General features: G+C 40.8%; 1 protein-coding gene across 2 annotated transcripts in view; it reads right to left on the reverse strand.

Annotated features, from left to right (window-relative positions):
• TAF4B (TATA-box binding protein associated factor 4b) overlaps positions 1–23,212 on the reverse strand; it is a 72,232-nt gene that overhangs the window by 44,990 nt on the left and 4,030 nt on the right. For both annotated transcript variants that reach the window (XM_062632810.1, XM_062632809.1), the window contains exons 2-7: positions 12,286–12,434; positions 11,330–11,437; positions 6,928–7,095; positions 6,713–6,835; positions 4,439–4,528; positions 261–839 (exon numbers count right to left, since the gene is read on the reverse strand). In XM_062632810.1, coding sequence (XP_062488794.1) covers positions 261–839; positions 4,439–4,528; positions 6,713–6,835; positions 6,928–7,095; positions 11,330–11,437; positions 12,286–12,434 — 1,217 coding nt within the window. The remainder of the gene's footprint in view (positions 1–260; positions 840–4,438; positions 4,529–6,712; positions 6,836–6,927; positions 7,096–11,329; positions 11,438–12,285; positions 12,435–23,212) is intronic.

A 23,212-nucleotide genomic window follows, 5' to 3' on the forward strand; every position in this document is an offset into this window, starting at 1 on the left:
GTATCTGGTCTGGTGGTTAGCCTGTCTTGCAAGAGACCAAAGCTTACAGTTTGGCTTTCACCTTTCCAGCAAGGGCTCAGTATCCCTAAACTATGACAAACATAACTGATTAACTTATGACAGACTAGCTTCTGGTTAGCTCATGGCGGACTGATTTCATAAGTTTAGAAAAAAAGCCCAGCTAAGATCCAAAATTTGTATCCTCTTTACAAAATTGTAGAAGAAGCCCGGTTACAGAGACACAGAGAAACTCATCTTACCAGCTGTTTCACTTTAACCACTTGCTGAGCACCCACTGACTGTGCAGCAACAGAGTTCGGCTGTGAGATTTTGATAGTGATTGGGGTTCCAGTGACTGATTTCAGATGCTGGAGAGGGGACGTTGCTGAAGATGCCACTGTGGAGACCAGCACTGGCTTTGGAGACTGGAGAGTGGATGTTGGCACCACAGAGGTAAAGACTGGCTTGACAGTTTGGATAGCAGTCAGCCCTGATGTTGCTGTCGTGGTGGTGAGGACTGAAGCTGCAGGCCGAAGAGATGCTGTCACCACTGCAGAGGAAGGAACAGACTTTACAGTCTGCAGAGATGCTGTCGCTGATGCACTGACAAGGACTGGTTTTATAACTGGAGAGGCTGTGACTGTTACAGAGGCAGATACTGGTTTTATAACTGGAAGAGAAGTTGTCGCTACAGCTGAGGTTACCACCCCCCTCGAAGTAGCTGGTGCTCCAGAGATACAAGTCAAAACAGCTTCTGGGGTTGGAGCTGGCTGCTGCATACACTGCTGGATAAAGCTCTGAGCATTGGGCATTAGCTGCCGTAAAGCAAACATGCTTTTCTAGAAGAAAAAACAAAAAAACAGTTGATGTAATATTAACAGAACCTTCCACAGTACTGATACATTAGCAACTAAATCCTCATATTCTAATTTAATTTCTCAAAAGACAATGAACTGCTTACTTCAAACAAGTTTTGCTAGAATTCAGGGACCCTTAACTTGATGATGCTACTGCTCAGTGAAGACCACAAGAATCACCAACGCAGGCCGAACAAAGGTCAACAGTCACAATGGCTTCACTGCACATAGCAAACCCCATCTATAGGAGACTCACCCATAACCTGGTTCTCTTGTTCAGATTTTTCAGTTTGGAATTTATGTGTCATAGTAAGGCCATTCTGTTTTTGTTTTTTTTTTTTATTTGCTTTGCAAAAAACCCTGCTATATTGTAACAGCTGTGTTTATTCCACCAAGTGTATCTGACAAAGAACTACAAACTATCCATCAAAGTCAGAAACAAGCTCTGAAGACGGGAGCACTTCTATACCAATACAGCTGTATCTACACTAGGGGGGGATACCACTTTAATAATGTCTGTATTGCTCCAGCAGCACGACTTAAGCCAGACAGTTCTTTGCAACAGGAGAACAAACATCAGTAAAGGTATATGGCAACTCTTCATTTTCACTACAGCTGTGTTTGAGAAGGTTATGGACAGAATAATCTTCAAGCCCTCTAAAGATTTTTCTCCTTGACTATGTACAATCTGTTATGGCTCAGGGGGCCTATAGGGATGCTGGGGAGGGACTCTTCATTAGGGACTGTAGTGATAGGACAAGGTGTAATGGGTTAAAACTTAAACAGGGGAAGTTTAAATTGGATATAAGGAGGAAGTTCTTTACTGTGAGGGTGGTGAGGCACTGGAATGGGTTGCCCAGAGAGGTTGTGAATGCTCCATCCCTGGCAGCACTCAAGACCAGGTTGGACGAGGCCTTGGGTGATACGGTTTAGTGTGAGGTGTCCCTGCCCATGGCAAGGGGGTTGGAACTTGATGATCTTAAGGTCCTTTCCAACCCTAACTATTCTATGATTCTATGAAATCAGTTCTGCAACCACCTGTATATTCTCACAACTCCCCCCTTTTTTTTATACCTTTGTCAGTTTTGAAGTTTGTAAGAGTCTGCAGCATAGTGCTGTTGCTCTGGGCTTCATACAAAAGGAATGTGCCTCACACGCTAATACACAAGTGAACAAATTGTTTGCACGCCTGTATCTTCTGCAGCATGCCTATGTTTAACATTCACTTCCTTTTCTTTCAAAAGGCTGCTCAGCATTCCACATGCTCCTGATGCAATTTGTTTAGCAAAAGCATCCATCAGAGATTTGAAAAATCAAGCAGGCTTCACAGCCAAAGTCACTGTACTTTTCCACCTACTGGAACAGACAAAACAAAATGTGCACCAATTTCATCAAAATCCTGCAGCTCAAAGATAAGACAACTCTAGAGAGTCCTCCCTAAAATTCCACTTCACTAGCTAAAAGTAAATTGGCAACAAGCCGTACCACATTTCTTTCCAGAATCAAGCTGCAAGTGTTTCCCCCACAACAAGGCCAGCACAGATCCTTGTGGCGCTTTAGAGAAGTGCTCCTGAAGTCAGCTTCCATTTGGCACTCAGTCCTGTTATAGCTGCTCAGAGCTACAGACCAGACCCAACTCAGGTGCATCAACCTTAAAGTATTTCACATAAAACAACCAGAGTGCAAGATGTTTTAAAGGATGGGTAACACTACAAAGTCAGCTAACTTTGATCACAATGATGTTTAAATGTATCTGAAATCCCAGTCTTTGTTAACATAAGCGTACAACAGGGAGAGAGCATCTTGTCAAGGATTAGGGGGTACAGATACTGCCCAAAACAGAAAAGCCTGGATGATGCCAGTACCTGGCAGCATGCCGCGGTGGCTCTACTGTGATGGGTCAGGGTCTGATCCATGCTGATAAACCCAACTTAACTCCTGTTGAGCTGCTTAGAGGTCTGTGTCCCAAGTGTAGCAGCTCTCCACATTGTGGGATGACTCATTAGCTCAGGTTGAGCAATTCTGTAAGTGCATGAGGACAGTGCTGTGCCTGAGCTAAAAACCCCTTGGGGGACCCCAAGGAAGGAAGCATTTGCAAGTGCAGTGCAGCTGCCCCTCCACTCCTCTACAGGGCTCACCAGCCCCAGACAAGGTCTAGCTGTGCCAGATTCAAGCTGGGTCTGCACAAAGCTTCTGAGGTTCAACTGAACTGTTTTGGGAACACAGCAATGCCTAAGCTGGCCCCATGCAAGCACAGTCAGCCCACGTCCAGTGGCTTTCATAGCCAGGGCCCCTGCAGGAAACAGCTATGCTACTTCTGAAGCCAAACTTGCCCTGGTAGTCAGTAGGGCTCTGCTAAGACTCCACACAGCTCATAGGAAACCACTGCCAGTCACACTGACCCTACACTCACAGCCTGGTCCTTCTGAAGCCAGAGATACACTGGGTGCAGGAAAGCCCATACTCTAAGCTGTTTGTTCTTCTAGATTTTGCATGGGCATTTAAGAAGCCTCCAGGAAATTAAACAAAGAATAAGTAAGTGACCAAAATTTTCCATCAAGCCTTGCAGAAATTACTGTAGTCTCCAAGACTCACGGCAAACTTGCTAGCAGAGCATTTCAAGATTGACACTCTAACAAAAATACTCATTCCATACTTGAACAGACAAACACCAGCCATTTAAAGCAGTACAATATTACCACATGCGTTGTTATATGTGCTGTCAAATACTAAAGAAGAGGACAAGGTCCAGAAAACCTTTATCTCAGCTTCACCACTTAACTATTCTTCCTCAATTCTCCGTCATGCCTATAAGGAATGCCAAGGAAAAGTACACATGTATCAAGCCTAAGAATAGTGCATACATTGCAATTAAATAAGTGTAGCCAAGTTTTACATGCTTCCACTGGGATTTAATGCTTGCTGTGCAAATAAGCATGTTAAATTTTTATTTTATTACTACCATTCTACCATATGATTAGAAGCGTTAAGACAGAATTTTTAATTTACATGATTAGTTGCTTGAATGGAAGTAAGAGTTGTCCTTGGTTACTTTTCCTAATCTGCAGTAGCCCTGTCAGACCCTTTCTGGAGAAACGGTGGTGTATTCTTCTGCCTCCAGTTAAACACAAACTAGCAGGCATATGAATAGCTTTGTGTAGATACTCTTGAGATTAAATGCTGCATAAACTGTACACAGCCACTGTTGTCAGTCTTGTGTATTAGAACTCAGAATAGCTAGTTTTGACGAGAAAGTAAGAGGTCATCTTGGTATAGTTGCTCTACTAGAGATGCACCAGTTTAAAAATATTATGATATTTTTATTTTATTTATTTATTTTATTTATGATAATGACTTAGAGGGTAATTACTCTCCAGTTTAAGAACACACCATAAATCACTCCTCTGAACTCTTCTGTCACCAAAAAAATTGTCTTTCCAAGAGTAATAGTCACACAGGGCCAGGTTAACTACCATTTCCTCAAGTAACCTGAGAAAACACCTATTTGAATGCTCTCTCTTGATTTTCTTTTCTTGTCCTCCTCCCTCCCCTCAATAAATATTACATATCCAGACACTTACCTTGAGAAAAGGAACTAAATATGGTTGTGGAGATGACTTGAGCTCTATGTATAGCTTTTTTGTAAATTCTTCTGGTTCAATTTTTGCTTCCTAAGAGGAAAGTATAATTACGATGGTAAGTTATAACTATGAATCTACCATATTTTTCTCCCAGATGTATCAAAAATTCATGAAAATTTAAATGATCATTGAATTGTTCAATTTCAGTACTCAATTGCTTTTCTCCTCCTGTAGTTTTAAACAAAATGTTTTAAGATAGAATGATGTTGTAATTTAAATATACTATTACCAAATTAAATTACTTTCTTCAATTATAAGCAGTTAACACACTGAAGTGAACTGACAGAAACAAGTAGTACTGATCCATTTGAGTACCTTGCTGTGACGCAGAGATATTTAAAATCTACTTTGAGTACTTTTTTCTTTAAAGGTAGTTTATCTGAGTAGAGATCAATTTAAAGAAACCAGGGTCAAAAGACAACTCAGTAGGTTTTGTAAGACAATTCTAGTTTAATGTATACCTAGCATAATAAAGCAGAACACATTGTTTGTCAAAAGCAGCAGAAATTGAACATTAGAATATCACTCCTGCATACAACTATAGAAACAGTCTTCTGGCCTGTAGAGTCTCCTTTCTTAATGCTTTCCACTCTTCCCCCAGCACAAACACCTGACTCAACAGCTCGGCAGTGTTAGGAAGCTGCAGCAGACTTCTGAGACCCTCTGCTTATTACTTCAGTGTCACTATGATGGGGCTAAGGTGATTGCTAGCCCCAGACACTGCTGCCCTTTCTCACCCTCCCATGTGAGACCCTGCCACAGAGTCCCCAAGAAAATTAAGTCCTCCGAGAAGGTACAGACATACAAGGAAGAGGAACCCAGCACCAATCTCTGTCTCTACAGAGAAATTGCTCCTTTCAGCCATATTCTCATTCAGAACCACCATCCCAGGAGCTACATGACCAGAGCAGGAGTTTTAAGGACTGTATATTCACAGACAGAACTTGCATCAGCTCTCTTATCTAGTCATTTGATCTGCTGCCTGTTAGGTCTCACTGAGCTTTAGATGCAGTTCACCAAGGTTGCACTGATGCAATGATTTGGTATACTACATCTCAGTGCATACAAGGCTCTTGACACCCACTTCACAAGATGTTGCCTTAAGGACCATTTTACTTCACAGCTGCCATTTCCCTCACACATACAAAACATTTATTTATTTTACCTTCAAATCATGTACACATACTGAATGGCAGAAGAATAGCATTTTTTAAAGTACTACAAAAAGCAAACAAGTGCACAGTTAACGATGTATTAATGTCTGGTAACAACTGTGCTTGAAAATAAAGTACTGTAAGCACAGTAAGGAACAATTCTAGTATTTTCCTACAGAAGAAGGAGTCCAGCAGGGACACAAAGGCAAAGGGCTCAAACTTTTGCAAGGCTGCGTCTTCAAACAATCTGCTCTCTGAATTACACTTCTTGTCTATACCATACTTTTCTAGTCTGAAAAGCCCTGTGGTACCACTAGCAAAGCCACCCCCTCCACCAGCCCACAGCCTTCTGCTAAGGTGGAACAACAGAACAGCAGCAGCGGTCAAATGCCAAGACAAGAAGTGGCAGGAGAAATCGTTACCAAGAAAACCCAGCTGCGCTGGGGTGCAGCACAAAACAGCATAAGGAAGCCACCTGCAAGGAGAGAGACAGGTTGGCAGCCACCATGTTATTTTCTCCATCTCACTGTCTGAAGACATAGATAATATCATGCTTGTTCCACAGGAGCTTCACTATCAACATGTAAATCAGTTCTGTCTTAGAATAAAGTAGGATGTAACAAAGTAATAATAATAAAGTAAGTAGTATGGACTTAGCACTGCACTACAACCTCCACAGTAGTACTTTTGCCATTGAGGACTCAATACTGTATCAACATGATAAAATAAAAAAAAAGCACCTTAGACCCAGAAGCTGTCTTAACACTATCAACTCTTTCTGCTGTCAGTTACCTGCATGCATAAAATGAAACAGGAAGGGGTGGGCAATACAACACGTTTTTAAACACAGTTAAATTAAGAGTTATACTGTAAGGCTTAAAGGCTCAGATGCACTCAGCTGCAAGTCCAACTCTTCAGCTGTTTACAAAAAAATAAAAGGAAAATAAAAAAAGACAAGGAACAAACCTATGATGAAGTCAATGTCAAAAACAGTAACACAAATGATGCCAACTTTCAGACTTTGTTAAAAACAATGAACAAATAAATAAATAAGTCTCACCAGTAGATTTTGCACCAGATTCTTCACATTCTGCCCTGTCTCAGGGGCTTGAGGTCCACTAGATGCCAGTTTTATTAATGTAGCAAGAAAATTCTTGCATTTCTTCACATTCTCTAGCATCTCCTAGTGTGGAAATAAAGAGAAGATGTTGCACTGGCACTCCAACCTCTGATGCATATAGAGAATGTTAATTAAAATTTTTTTTTTCCCCTTACTGTAGAAGCACGGGTCTGTGCTACTGCTGTGCCCTCTGCTTTCACAGAGACTGCCTTTTGGGAGATAGCTTGTGCAGGTGGTCCTGTAACTGGAAGTTTTACAGGTGTTCCAGTACTCGAAGGCTTTACAGCAGTAACTGTAGTAACAGTAGCTGTTGCAGCTGCTGTCTGGAAAGAAAAATTAACACTTTTCAACCAAAGACTAACATGACAAACATACTGTATTCTGCTAGTGTACAAGGTAGCACCCTCCCTCCACACTACTATTTGAAACATAAATAAACAACATTTATCTTTTGTTTTAAAGCTTTGATTTATGTGCTTTGAGATGCTCTATTTAATACAGGAAGTGACTGAACCTCCACAGCCATAATTTTGTTTTTAAATTAAGAGCAGGGAGAAAAAACAGCAAAGGCTCACTCAGACTGAAGTATCGCCTGCAACTTCCAAGTGCAGTGAGAAAAGTAAAGTTGTATTGCAGAAACCAATGTACTAACTTTGCCAGGCTCCTGCATTCTAAGACTAATGAATTTTGGACAATGCTAAGCCAGGTGATTATACTCTGAAGAAAAATACAATCTTTAGTGATTATTTATCTTCCCCTCTTCCCCTACAGTTTCCCTCCTAATTGCAATATCCCTTACTCTTCCTACCACATGCACAGTAGGCAAAAGGCATCATGTCCACTTTGGAAGGATGCATTGTTCCAGCAAAAGCAGCCAGGTGAGCAAATGCACCTAACCAGTTCTTCCTGCTTTTCTTTGCAGCCAGCAATTTGGATCTCTCTCCTCTGCCCAGACATAATTCCCCACAAAATTCAGTTATGTAGGGAACTCTTTTTAAAATCTCATTAGAATTTACCAACAGATTCAGAAGCTCCAGCAACAGGAGTAACAAAGGTTTAGGAAAAAACATGAACAAAATTGCCTCTCACCTTTGCAAATCAGACTAAGTAGTATTTTCCAGAAGAAAATCTACTAAACTGAAGTGTTTCTACTTCAGATTTTAAAGAAATAAAAAAAATTAAAAAAAAAAAAAAAATTACACCAACTCACACCCCAAAAACCCCAATACAGTTCTTCTGATACAACAGAATACAATGAGTAAAAGATTTTGCCTCTACAACACCTACTACTTTTGATTTCTCAACTTGAACACTAAAAAGCCAGACTGAACCTGCAGCTTACAGAAAAGCAAGAGTTTCAGGTTAGCATTTGAAACCTGAAGCTGGGTGCTGTTTTCCCTCCAATCTTCTCAAGAGAAAGGAAAAGTCTGGGTTTGTAGGTGAAATTCTAGATTGAGATCTGCACAACACAATTGCTTTCACTGACTCTTAACACATTTAAATGCCCCAGTTTAGTGCAACAGTCACAAATTATTACTTGCTAATTGCATTAATGATAAAACAGTAACATAAGTGCTTAACACCCTTACCATGGATAAAACAAAAAGCAATCAGAGCAGGACAGACATCATGTAGAATATCAAAGGGCATTTAAGTCTTTCAGGATAGGGAGAATTAACAAACAAACATATAAAGCTAAACCACAACACTGTCACTTTATTGATTTATTTATAAATTATATTTTTCCTGGGTGGGTGTCCCCCCTCCCCACACTGCTGCCAGCTTGACATGAAAGAAGCAGGCAGCTACCAGAAAGCATTCCAGCTTAGGCTCCCACTGTTGGTAACACTTTAATAGCTCTCTGCAGGATCTTTGCCACCACTGCCTCTTCCAAGGATGAGGCTCAACAGCGCTAAGACCACAGGGAGGAAAACTGGGCACGAGAATCCCACAAACAGATGGATGGGAGGAAGACGGAAGGGGACAGAGCACAGATCTGCCAAGCTGCAATGCCCTGGGCATTTAGAAGTCGAAAACATGAGGTTCGCAGGAGCTGATCTCTTGCAAATTCCAGCATGTTTACACATCAAGACCAGAACGGCATTTTATCAACTGAGGGAGGGAACAACAGGAAGTCTGCTGGATCTTTTTCCCAGGAAGATGAGTATATGGGAATTAACTTCTGTCATCTGCCCTTAGCCTTTTTCACTACTGACAACTCTCATTCTCACGTTGAACAACAGAGAAATAGTCACCACAAAAAATGGCATTAATCCTGCATATTTTGAAGTCGTTTCAAGAGAAGAAATGCTCTGCATCTAAATAAAAGTGCCCCAGCGTGATCCTAATTAGATACTTTGCAGCTTAGTTACTCCATCTGGGAAGAAGGTAAAAAATAAAAATGTGCAGGTATTTTGTCTAACCTCAGAGCTTAAACATTGAGGAATGTCAAAAAACAGAAATGTTTTTGTAGATGAGGAGAATAATCCTGGAGTCAGCAACTAGACAAGAGGTTTGCAGATGGTAGTGTTCCAATTAGTACTTCACAGAGGAGATACACAACCAAGCCAAGGATAATTTCCTCTCCGGTGTCTCCCACTTTTTGTGATGACATGGTGCTTCCGCACCAACACTCCTCGCCTAGTGACCTCAAAAAATCTGTCACAATTAACATCAGCAAATTCTTTTTGGACTGATAAATGAATCACTGCCAAGGAAATCAGACCCCCAGGCTCTCCCTTCCCCAGACTAAGGTTCCTGCAACCTTATGCAGAGATTCCCTTGCCATCACTCTTCTCTTGTCCATCCCAGCATGAGGAGTGAAGTGACCCTGTAATGGTGATATATCTCCATACTGCACCTATTTACTCTTTATTGTGCAAGGAGGTTGTACAGAGGGCTTTACAATCCTCTGCAAAACAGAGGGGCTCCAAGGAAGCCACTCCAAACAAAACAGCGCAATTAATTTTTCCTACAGTCATCATTCCTGCTATTTAAATCCAGCCCCATGGCTCATTAGAAGTCTTTCAGTTTCTACAACAGAAAAAGGTATAGCTTATTCTACTTACTCCATGTCTACCTCTTTAAATATCTCAGAAGAACACAACTAAAACTGGTTACATTAAAAATGAACTAAGAAAGTATAGAAGAACCAAGTCAAAGGCAGATATAAGTTAAAAAGGGAAAAGTTAATAGCATGATGAATCTCAAATCTTATCCACACAAGAGTGTGAAGATGCAGGCAGATTCACCCATTAGATGATGGATGAACTTCGCCTCTTCTACGCAGTGCAAGGGTAGTATAGCTGATGACTTGCTTTTATATCCTGAAGATCTCTATGCATAGATCGCAAGCACATGGTTTGCAAGCTAGTATTCAAAAATAAAACTGGGTAAGGGTTATCCATTACTGTTCTTAGACACAAAGCATATGTTGTTTCCATTCTAAGCAAAATAGAAAATGTATTAAGAGGCATCTAAGTTTTCCCCTCTAGCCCCAGCATTATCCACCTGTAGTGAGAAGAAAAAAGATCAGAGCTGTGAGTAACTTTCAGTTGCTGGTAAGAAGAACAGCAGGATGATGAATTTTTAAGTCAGACTGCTAGTTACCACTGTCAGGAAACATATCCCCCAATAATTCAAATACCCTCAAGGTCGAGAGCATACATCCAGCAAGGTTTTTTTTTAATGACTGACCCTGCTCATTTACTGAGTGCTTGGTCAACAGCTGCAGGCTTGTCTTCGTCAAGCTTGTGCTCACAAAATGTATTTACAAGCCAGACTTCTTCCCAATTTCACTGCCAGATTACGATAAGAACAGAAAACTTCAGCTGCAGAAAGAAGTAGTTTTCTTTTCATCACACATATTTATCCAGAACTCTGGTCCCCAAGAACAGGGGACGAACTGTATCTGAAATTCTCATACCCTTCAGGTAGCAAGAGCTTCTTCAAAAGAGTCCTACAACATTTTTCTCTGGAAAAACAGAAATAAAACCTAGGAAATGAGACTGTCTATTCACAGTCATATTTGTGGAATCTGTCTACCAAACTCAATTGGAGAACAGAGGTCTTCAGTTATGACCTTCCTTCAGTTTTTAACGAGAGGAAAAAAAGAACCCTACATATGAAAAACAGCTTGAATGGTGCAGACAGCTCATTTTCCACCCAACATCATCTTAGGTATACTTTTTTTTCCCCCTAAGGAATCAGGGAATGCCAACAGAGAGCATTAGGAATTCTCCATTTCCCAGAAAGGCTTCAGCTTGAAGGAGCTCTGTCACAGGGTACAAAAGCACTGGAAATGGCTCTCTGAACTATCTATTCTATCCATTGTTCATGTGGTTTTTTACTATAGTGAGATGAAATGATCTGACATACACCGGCAGAAGCATAATAAAATTACGCATTTAAAAAAGACATTCAGGAAATAATTTATTGTGAGGACAGAAGTTATCAAGCTTACTGAAAAACTGATTAGAGTAAGAAATAACAAGAATGCATCTGTATCTTCTTCAGTTCTCTCACTTATTCCACCACATTATAAAGATTGCCACCTACCTGTATTACAGCAAGTGGCTGAACAGTAGAAGCCACAGCATTTGTTGTCTGAGATACTGTTTTCACAGAAGTAGCTGCTACTTTCTTTAGTAACTGGGTAGCAGAGTTCTCAAAAATAATTAAGAAAAAAATAATTATACATGTGAAGGGAACAGCTGTCAGACAAATCAGTGACAAAACTGACATTGAAGTTAATATCTGCTCTTGTCCAATATAAACCAAGACACCTACTCCTACCGTAACAATAGGCATCACTCACATAGTCCATATAGTTTAATTACTTTCAACGAAGCTGTCTGTCTACCAGTTTAATACTCAAGAACTGATGCAGAGGCATTTAGACATAATGCCTAATCAGAATAAAACAGTTAAAGGATGAGCATATTGGCAAGAAATATGCAGATAGTCACATTTTTGTACCCACTCTTACGTGCTGACCACATTAGAAGAGGTGAAAGTAAACAGCCATCAGAGCTCAGGGAAGGAGGCACATCCTGGGGACATGGAAAAGGTCCTCAGTTCCACTTAGCTTTACAGAAGCATCCAACCAGAGAACTGCAAGGCTGCAGTTATTAACAGTAACCATTCAAGCAGTGTTTTTTTTCATTTGGGGTTGGGTGGGGTTTATTTTTGTTGTGGTGGTTTGGGTTTTTTTTTGGGGGGGGGGGGGACATGAGGGGAGGAAGTGGCGAGTTTTTTTCTTAAAACCCTTTATATCGTCATCATCATCAGTGAGGCACTCCTTAATTTGAACTATACCATATGTAATGGCCAGCAGGATTTTTTTAAAACTGAGAAAGCAAAGTACATGGTGATGCTTATGTGCAAAACCAAACACCATCATGCTGCTCAGAAAGTGTTCAAATGCTTATTTAGCCCTCCCTAACTTCTTTGCAAACCCTGTTGTAACTACATAACATACAGCTACATCAAATTAAAGCTATAAGAGCAGTTACCTGTACAGCACATATTCTGATTGCAGGTGTGGTGGTCGGTACAGATGGTCTCACACTTGTGTTATTTTGTGGCTGATTCTGTGCTTGTGCTATTGCTTGTTGAGACACTAGCATTAGCTGGCCACTACTGCTTCTGATAAGAACTGTTCCTGTTGGAGAAAAACATCCAGACTGTTAAAAATTAAGCAGTATTATGGCTTTCCTATGCTTCTGTGGAAGAAATAACTAGACCACACTGATAAGGTAATGTAATATTTATTTTCTTACTCCAAGGAACAGCTGCCAAGATATGTAAGAGCTAAGCATACATCAGCTTTACTCTGCATTTTATGACAGAAAACAATTCTTAAAGTCAAGAGAAAAACTTAACTAGACAGCCACATCAAAACACTATATGCATACAAGATGCAAAGTGCATCATTTGAGTCAAAAAGATATCCTGGACATTAAAAAGACAGACAAACCCCACACACTCGGCAATTACTTTAACAGCAACTCCTTTAAGCTGTTCTTCAACCTGCAAAATTCATCACCACTATCATACTTGGCTGCCTCTACACATTTTTACTTTCTGAACATCTAGGCACATAGCTGGTGAAGATACGATTTAGAGAAAACCTGCAATGGGAACTGAAGCCTGATTAGTACCAGTGCACCTGCCTGTATCAAGACAATCCCCATCAGTCAGAGAGTAGAGGTATCCAGTTAAAGCCAAGGCCATATTTGAAGCTGTCCCTCTGTTAAGGGTCTGTTCAGAAGCATTAAAATGAATGTTTTTAATCAAACCAGCTTACAACCAAATAGGGAGATTCCAACAGGAAAGAGAAAAAAGAAAAAAAAGGGGGGGGGGGAAGGGGAAAGAGACTTCTGCCTTGTTTCCTTCCTTGTTTTCCTTTCAAACCTACAGCAGTGTCAGCCCATCATGATTCAACTCTTACCACCTTTCTCATACCCCATCAGCTATAATGATAAGCAGTTAAACAGATAAATAATGAACATTTCTACTAAAGCTTTCAAGTGAAAACCACCTTAATGAGAATCAGTCAGATGCCACAACACAGTCCCATGTTCCATGCGTTTGGAAACCATTCAGCTACCCATGCCTCCTCCTCCCCTAAGGGCTACTGGAAAATCCAGAGTTTCATCAGGATCGCAAACACAAAATGCCAGCTGGTCCCCGGTCTGAAGGGCTTCAGATCCTTCAAGGGAGCAGCTACATTGCATCCTACCTTTGCTGGTGCCTCACATCTCCTTTACCTTCAACAGCAGCTGCTGCAGAGTCCACCACTAAAACCACCATCCTCTAACACCTCACTTAAAGGCTTTATTAAACTTTCTTATGAGTTATCCAGTATCTGAAAAATAAAAAACAAACCAGATCTCCCATGCACACGCACGATCTTGCCTAGCGTAAAACAAGGCTGCATCAATGAAATAGTCTTTTTACCACGTGGTTAGTCTGGAAGCTGTCAAAACATTCTGTACAATACAGATTATAACACTGCTTCTGTCTAAGTTTAAATGAATGCAACAGGAAAAGCCACAAGCTCTGCAAGTTGGGTTCTGTTTAAAAAGAAAAAAGATCAAGCTATAACCACATGCTTAGAAACAGCTTTTCATCCTCCACATCTAAAAACATAAGAGGATTATTGCAAGACAACACAAAATATGGTCTAAAACTCTAACATCAACATATTGCCATTTACATAGCACACAGAAACTGAGACTGCAAGAGCAGCATCTAGACATTCCTTCCTTTCTCAAGCAGCTTTTACTAGATGGGGCAGATGCACAAGACAGTTGCATACGCAGAAAAAATCCTGTTACTCCATCTGACAACTCAGCTTTCTCCTCCTCCACTGAAGTCTTGACTGTAACTATATTCAGGTACAGATGGATCTTCTAATTTAATAAATGAATAACTGTAATCACAGAAAACAGATCAGATTTCTAATTCTCTTTTCATGCCATCTTATTCAGTGATTTGTGGCATATGACTCATCATCAGAAAAAGGGCAGTTTTTTCCTTGTTCACTTTACACGCTCATGTAGATTCTAAGAGAAGAGAGCTGACGTTACCACACATTTTGATAGCAATAGCTTTTCTCTGTAGGTCTACATTCAGGATGGCAGAATGTTGCTACTGGAGGTTTAAGGCTTTTCTTTCCTAAACTTGCTTAAAAATGTCATTGCTAGCTCTACTCTTTGAGAGGGCACATATAAGTTTATCATTTAATTCCCTTAGAGATTTGGAATGCATTAAGTGGTTTGCTTTCAGATATCTGGCTATTTTGTCACTACTCATTAAATTTGTTTTTTAAGCCAAGCTGTCAAAAGTACAACTGCACAACTTCTACTTATCTGAATTGTACTGCATACCAGAAACAGCATCATTGCCAGTCAACTCGGTTATAAGGGTTGGAGCTTTTTTCCTGCTCTTAGTTGAAACTCTTCAGAAGTTTCAGGTAACATTTGGCAGAGATGGAGACTCTGCCTGAAGAGTATCCCATCCTTCAGTCACTTGAATGGGGGAGAATTTCCTTGACAAAATTGGCTCAAGGGCAATACAGCTAGCAAGCTTATACAAATACAATACAGTTCACATGCAAATTCATGAACATCTCAAAAAACAAAAGTAAACAAAAAACAACCACTAAACTATTAACAAGTCCCAGCAGTCCCTTACATTTGAACATCACCAACAGCACTGTACCCTGAAATAGAAATCAACTTTCCTCCTAGTAACAGGATTAGTCAATGTAAGGACATCCATACTTCACCAGAACACTGTAAAAAAACTTTAGGCTTGTTCTTGGTGCAAGCATCCACAGAAGTTACCTAAGGCCACTCCAGTGGTTATAGCCTTGATTGGAATATATGACTGAGATGATACCTGTCTACTTCCATGTAAGTTATGGTAAGAACCTGTTCCACTTGGAACAAACATTAATTTCCCTATATCTGTTCCATTTGGCAGTGTCCTGGGTTCGGCTTAACCATGACAGGCAGAATTTTTAATATGCTGGTAGCCTTTCCATGTCAGCAGCTCTTCTGACAGCTAGCAAAAATACAACTCACAAAATCAACAAACCCAGCATCATAGTAATCTACTAACTGGCTTTTGTAGGCTTAATACTGTAAATTCCTGATGCTAGCACAAATAAAGCTGAAAACAAATTTGAAATGGCTGTCATAGCTACAGATTTGTACAGTGAAGAGCCACAAGACATTACTTCAAGCATGAAACACGATTCTGGACAGTTACAACCTACTGTCATGAAGTGACAGTAAACTGGCACATGGATTGTCTGAAACAGTTTGAAAGCTGTTGAGAACGGCATTTATTTTTTTACTTCTGGTTGCCATAATTTATGTATACTTTCATGACTTAAAAATACTGCCAATCTTTTGATACACCCTTTCTGCCTTGAAACAAAAGCAACAACCCGACACTGAAGTCAGTAGTGCAGACTCGAAGAGGAGACACGGGAAGTGTCTTCTGCCAGAAGAAAAGGATCCATGGTATTCAAACTCAATGTCTGAAGTCTTATACACCACATACATCTGCACAACTTTGAAAGAGGGAACAACAGGTGACGGTAACCTTGAGGTTATCAATAAAAAGGTCACATAAACAGACCCATGCAGCTACCAGAAATGAAGATAAGTGCAAGAATCCACATTCTTCACTTGGGGGGGGGGGGGGGGGGGGGGGAGGAAGGAAAAGATAATATTTCTTATCAAGAGCTGTTACATTCACTAGAAAGCAATTTTTGGCAAACTAAAAGTGAAAACAGATCAGGTCTTGCAGTCACTGCAACTCTGCAGCAAAATGAGGATTAGGACTGACTTCTGAACAACTGAAACAATGAAGTTTCAGGTAACACCACTCAGCACAGAATTTAAAACCAGAAAAAGTATCTGCAATCTCTGACCAAAATATCAGCACTAACTGTAGTTACTGAACAGCACTGAGGCATCTTCATAACACCCAAAGGTGCCCTCTTTCAGGCAATACTTCCAAGAAAGATGGTTTTACCAAAGTTCTTTCAGAGAACAGGAAAGACTTTCTTATCAATTATGCACTTTGATAGTAAGAGTAAGGCTACAAGGCTCTTCCCATTTTCCAGTCACAAACAGAAAACCTAAAGTGACTGGTTACCAGCAGGGATGAGTTCTTGCATGTTTTGCTGGAGGACTCTGGTGTCTCGCAGATTAACAAACAGCCCTTTTTAAAATGAATTGAGACTTCTGCCTCTGGGTATATTCTGCCTATCCTGCCAAGAAAAAAAAATCCTTTGGAAAGTTATTTCTTTCTCCTGACTGCCAGACAGGACAGTTAAACTAAAATCAGCTATTTCAGCCCTTTGTTCCCTGCACACTTTCCTTCAGCAAGTCTGAAGGGGAAGGAACTGATAACCAAACCCCAGCTCAGCTTGCTCCAGAGTTACTCAAGAGCAGCCACGCTATAGCTTCATACCTTAAAGAGGTCTCACAGACCTATGCCCTTTCTCCCCAGTGACCTGACCTCCTGGAACAGGAGCTCCAGGAACCATGCCTCCAGAAAGAGTGCCCAGCATCATTCCTGCAAAGCTCAGGCAGCCACAACCTACAATAGCCTCTTCCCAGGCATGCCAATAGTGTGTGCCAAGGAAAACCAGAGGCCTTCTATTAAAATTCTATTTGCTGTTCAAACCTGAGATACCTCAACTATGAGTTTTTTGTTGTCCCAGTACCACCAATAAGGAAATCCAGCTTTTTCAGAACTTGGTTAGAATACACTTCAAATTTTCTAAGCTGTAGCTGTGTTTAGCATTCAACCTGGAATCAAGAAACAGAGGTTAGAAGGAGCAGCAGCTTCCAGATACCTCTTCATCGCAACTACAGAGAGAGAACCAAAAATTCACCAGAGACATGAACAAGATGCTGTGGGATCATGGCAGAGATCAGTTTATGTCATTGAACATAAGGCCACGTGCACGGGCTTCACTGTAGTTCAGGGAATGGTGTCAAGGAAACCACACTATTGTTAATGTAAGCTGCGCTGCCAACCAAAGCTCAGGGTTTCATCTATCAGCACTGAACACCAAGCATCCCACATAAGGACAACTTTCACCACATAAGACAAGCCTGAGGCTGTTTCTGAAGGGGAACATCCAGAAGGAATCTCCCAAGATGAGCCAGACAGCAGGTGTGCTCCAGTGGAGATAGACCACATGTTACACATGAAGCTGAGTTGTAGAGTTAAGCCATGACTTCGATTACATGGTTTCCAACAAAACTGCTCAACACAACAGCCCTTCAGAACTGCTGGCTGGGGAGCAACACGAGGAAACAAAAATAAGCCTCTTGCTCCTAAAATAAAGTACAAGCAAGAACTAACTGCATTAGATACAACCCATTTTAAGAGAACACAAGTTACAACAGCCACTTTCAAAGAAGGATAAAATTTAGCTTATTTCAAAACAAGGGGTGCCTGCATCAGGTATGTAGCCAACACTTTAACTCCAATTACAAATACAGGGCTAAATGAGACTTTCAGGTCCCAAAATGGTAAGTGAACAGCAAAAACGTTTTACAACAGTAATGTTTCAGTGCCCTCTGTTCCTAAACAAATCTCATTCTTTCAATAAACTACTGAAAATAAAGGGATAGCTTTTAAGGCAGTTACAAAGTAAGACCAAGCTTTAAAGGGGATGTTTTAGCAGGAAACTAAATGGCAAGTAGAAAGGAATATTGGTTTTTAAGTTTCTTAACCCAACTAAAGGCATTCTTAAAAAAAAAATAAAAAAAAGCATTTTTCCTTCTTCAACCCCATTTATTGAGCCCCACAGAACACATCACTTAAAGCTACAAAAACACAGTACAGGGCTGAATAAGACAGACCCAGACTGGACACTATTAGAGACCCAGAGTGTTTAGGCAGTGATCATATCAAGGTGGTGTTTTGTTGTAGACTGACTGCTAAAGAGGCAGAATGCGTTAATGAAATACTGTGAAAGACACAATAGGAAAGTTTGACACTGAAGTGACTTAACTTTTACATTACTTGCATAATCTCTCTAACATGTTTGGGCTGCATGTTTTCAGACAAAGTATGGACATATCTCAGAAATCACCCTCTGTGCTCTTTTCCTCTGTTCTAGGGAAAGTTTTGTATTAACAGGTCTTTGACTATCTAGCATGTAGATATCGTAGTCTCACAAATGAGATGCCCAATTCTGAGTTCCAGTGAAAGGCACCTTGTTCTCCCCAAGACATGTAGTTCACTAATTTCCAGGTCAGAAGAAAAGTTCAAAAGGCATAATCCCAGTATGTTTTCATGCCACAACAGAACATAGACAACCTAAGTAAAATGCAATACAATGTTATCCCCACAAGTTCATTAAAGAAGTTGATTGCATCTTTCCCAACTGCATAAACACTACATTGCAGATTCTTGTAGACTCTGACTGAAACTTTTAAGGTTGCACCAGCCAGGGACTAACTAGCCCTAACCACAGGCATCACTGTCCAGTTGATAGCACTGTTTCACTAGCATTAATGTCCCCCAGATTGCCTGGGTTGCTGTGAGCAGCTATTCAAACCCACACCACAGCTCTGTCGCACTAACAGCTTAAGGGGCACACAGCCCCAGGGAAGTCTCCAGGAACTCCAACCTTTCTCTAGCAAGGTTCTGGGCACCAGCTTCTGAAAAATCCAGTACAGACACAGCCTTGTCAAATACAGGAAGCCAGGAAAGGAATGATGGTATCTCTTCTAGGCAGGATGGAACAGAGTCTGATAACCTATTGTTTCACATAGTTTGGAATAATGGACACCATGCATCTTTCTGAAGAGCATAAACAATGTCTCCTCTCCCTCCCTTCCTCCAGGAACTAGATACTAAGTGCTAAAAATGCAAAGGTCTGAAGTAAAGTTTCACACGCTGCTTCACCACTAAGTTTTATCCAAGCTGTTAAAGGCTAGCTGTTCACCAATGCATTTTGGTGCCCAGATGAGTATCTCTATTTAACAGACTAGCAATTGGGCCCCCATAATGCTGATGCCTTTTCACAGAATACAGGCCCCTGTTTCAGCTCTCCTTGACTGCACACAATTGAGCTTCATTACTTGAGAATATATTTATATCCACACAATTTTACAGTTACAGTAGGACTCTTGTGCAAAAATACAACTGTCCCAGTTGCAAGGTAATATACCTTTTATTTATAGCAAACAACAGATGTCCATACAAACCATCTAAAGAAAATCTGGACATTGCATTGATTCTTGAAGGGGCTGTAAGTAACTGACAGGTCATAGATGTTTTCTAGGCATAGTTCCAAGATGGCACTACTGTTTCTATTCGAACTCAAAGTATATTTATTACACTCAAATCCCAAGAGGTTTTGGTTTTATTGTGTGTAGGCACATGGGATTCCTGTCCAATGTGTTCCACAGCGCAGAGTCTTGCTTGATACTGTGAAAACATCTAGCTCTTGTCCTTGGGCCACGTCTTTCAGCAATTGGGATCATTTCCCATCAGCGTTTCCCCACCTCATCTTTGTGGTTTGCAACTTTGCTACTTGAGACTTGGTTGCTTTCCTACCCAATAATCAGAGAATTTCAGGATCGTCTACAGATAAGATGCTCCGACTTAAAAGTTCCCTGGGACCCAAGTTACCTCACGAAGGATCTTCAAATATTTGCAGAGCTGATAGAAGCGAAACAGTCCCTCAAAAGAGTCAAAGTGACACTTCCTTACTTTCAAGACGATTCTTAGTGCACTGGAAAAGGCACTGAATCTATACACTACAACCTCTTCTAGTTTCCTGTGTACTCCTAGTATTCTCTGGAGTCAAATTCTTTAAACAGCAAGTTAGATCCTTGGCACATTGCAGCCATATCCGTAAGGACCAGAAAGTATGCTAACATCTTGCACGTAACATTTCTAGAAAACTGAGCTGCTACAGAGAAAACTGAAATTTACAGAGTGTTGTAGCATAAAACTTGATTTTAAACCAACAGATGCTAAAAACATAACAGCTGCCTTGTTAGAGTTCTAATAAAGGACCACATCGGTCCCCTTTAAATCTCTGTCTCCTTTAAATAAGAAGAGAATCAACTCAATAGAGATTAATTTTGCAATGGAACACTTGTTTCCTTGGTATTCACATGAGGACTAGCAGAAGGCTAAATTTCACTTAATTTCCTCTAGAAATATGTACTCACCTCACTTTGGATGGATTTTCACTTACTTCGGAGAGGCCAAACAAGTGTTTAACACTGAATTTTAACACTGATTACCACCCAGCTCTAAGTGGGATGGAGCAAACAAAAATTCTTGCAGAAGACCACAAAACCTTCATGGAAGCATTAGCTTCTGCCTACACTTATACTGTGGAAACTATCATAAAAATAGTGTGATATTTATCAAGTGGCTAGTATGCAAGCCACATATATGAAGGTGGTCTGAATAGACTTACCCCCTCCAGCACACACCATCAGCTGCCCCAAGCAGACTGCCAAGTAAGACACCACCAAGCAGTCAGCTGGACCTGGCGCAAGGAACTTTGATTTCCCAGGCAACTCCTAGGAGCAGCCAGTACTAATAACAAAGCAATCTCCTCTGCCTCCACCAAACTGGAATCATGCACTTAGAAGAGGTCTGCAAACACAAGCTATGAAAACCAAGTACCATCATTACACCTGACCATTCTTAGTTCACCAGATCACCCCAGTAAGATGACTGAGATGTCCAGCCTTAACAGAGCCTAGATTTTCTCATCAGCATCAAGGATATTCCATCTGCTGCCGTTTTTACCTTGCTTCAGTTGTGATCAGAGACTATCAAGATGCTGGTGCAAAAGATCAGTTAGTGGACTTTGTTCAAAAGGTGACCCAGATGGCAGAACACATCTTAATCCTGATAATTTGAATAGCAAACCACTTAAAAACATCTACTGTGATCTCTTCCACTTTGCAATTATATACATTTTTCTTCTGAAGTCATCATAGTTTTCAGAGAAGTTAGCTTTCATAGAAGTTGTCTTCAAGCAAAACCAATTAAGGAAAGAAGTATTTGCTTTCGGGTTTTTGTCTAAGTGGTTCAGGCCGTACTTATTACTCATCTTTGACAGTCATCAGAAGCTTTGCAACTTTCAGCAACACTCACATACACAACTGTAACATCGAATCCTACCCACTAAACACAGCACAGATTTCTACCACATGGCATGACAAATAATTGGTTCTCTAAGACAACTTAAAAAAGTATCTGGCACTGAAAACTACTCAACATGACAACTCCTGAGCTTACCTACTTTATCAGCATCTCTGGGAAAAGAATGCTGAAATACAATTAGTATTTCTTCCAGCTGTCACTTGTATGTAGATGATGCCATTTTTACTTCTACAAGCTGAGGGGTCCTTTAAATATTGCAAAAGCCACAGAACTCAGGCTCACATTCTCTCCCTTCTAAGGACTAAAAAAGTTTACTATTCACCAATCTGTAGCTGGAAACTTTTGCAATACACTCCAATTGATTGCAAAATCTGAACAGGATTTAACATTAATTTTGCTAAGCACCTTATTTCAGCGCTTCACTATTAAGAACGCATCTGGGTCTTGTGAAAATCGTAAATCTAGAAGCTGGCTTTATAACTTCTGCCAAGATTTAAATCTCAATTCCCACAGGACTATGCATTTAATGATAAGAAGGCATGGTTTGCTAGACACATTCAGTCCTGAAAGCAAAATCAAGTCCTACAGGGCAGCTGAAATTTCTGCTTTCTTACAGCAGAAGACATTTACTTACTTTTAAGTTTAACTTAGTTCCTCAAGCCTGACGAAGTTTTACTGACCCCTCCTCAGAAATAAGTAAATAAAGTTGACTGGTGTTGCCTAATGTGAAAAGTTTGCAAAGAATCTATCTATTTATCTGTATAAACCTGCTAAACAGATGCTATTGGGATATAAAAGGTCGCAACCATGTATTATTTAGCTCCTACTGGTCATCCTACAGAACAAGTATTATGTTCAGACTTCATGATATTATCAACATCCAGAAACTGCAGACCTTGAAGGATTTTCTAGGGTCTTTTTTTGTCATGTTGAAACAAGAAATCTTTAGATAGCCTCCTCCTACTTACTCAAACATAATACAAATTAAGCAGTATTTTAAAATCAGCATTTCCTCCTATTCCAAAGTGGGAATATGAAAACAACGAATTCCTTGTGTGGTTTTACAACCAAGATATAACTACAACACGAAGAGGAGGAGGAGGAGTACTGCCCTTGAGAGGTACTAGGCCAACTTCAAGAGCAGAAGGCAGCAGCATCCAGATGTTCACCAACCTTTCTATATCCAATTAAGAGAAACCTGATGAGATTAGGCGCTGTACCCCCCCCCCCCAGCTTTGGGATACCCACATCAGTCCTCTCCCTCCCACCTGCAGGTGTCCGCATGCCAACTGCCTGCCCCCTGCCATGCAGCCCTGGCCTCCTGCCATAAGCAGCGGTTCTGCCTCCTGAGCAGTTACCCACTATCAGCCTTGATAAGCTGTAGGCAGTGGAAAACCTGCCAGGGACAAGGTGAAACACCCAAAGATAACCGAGCTGCACACAGAAACCAAGGACCTGTACCTGTTGCCATCCCCCTCCAAGTCAGGTGCCGAGGAAACTATACAACAGCTGTGTCTTGCACCAGCTTACTAGTGCAAATGAAGGCAGACACAGGGCAACTTCTCTTTGCTGACCCCACAATTCCTCAGGCCCATTGGTGTTAGCAGTAACAGAAAGCATAAAACAGAAATACACGCAGCAGAGGCAGCTGATGCTGCAGTGAAGAACGCTGGCGGCTGCTGTCATAGCCCCGACAGTAGCAGCAGCGGGATCAGGTATGCTTTTTGAAGAGCTTCCTGCTGTAAGCAGATCCTAAGGTAA

This window comes from Pezoporus occidentalis, unplaced genomic scaffold (genome assembly GCF_034315485.1).
Source record: "Pezoporus occidentalis ecotype Australia unplaced genomic scaffold, CSIRO_AGI_Poc_V1 ctg4, whole genome shotgun sequence".
Lineage (NCBI taxonomy): Eukaryota > Metazoa > Chordata > Aves > Psittaciformes > Psittacidae > Pezoporus > Pezoporus occidentalis.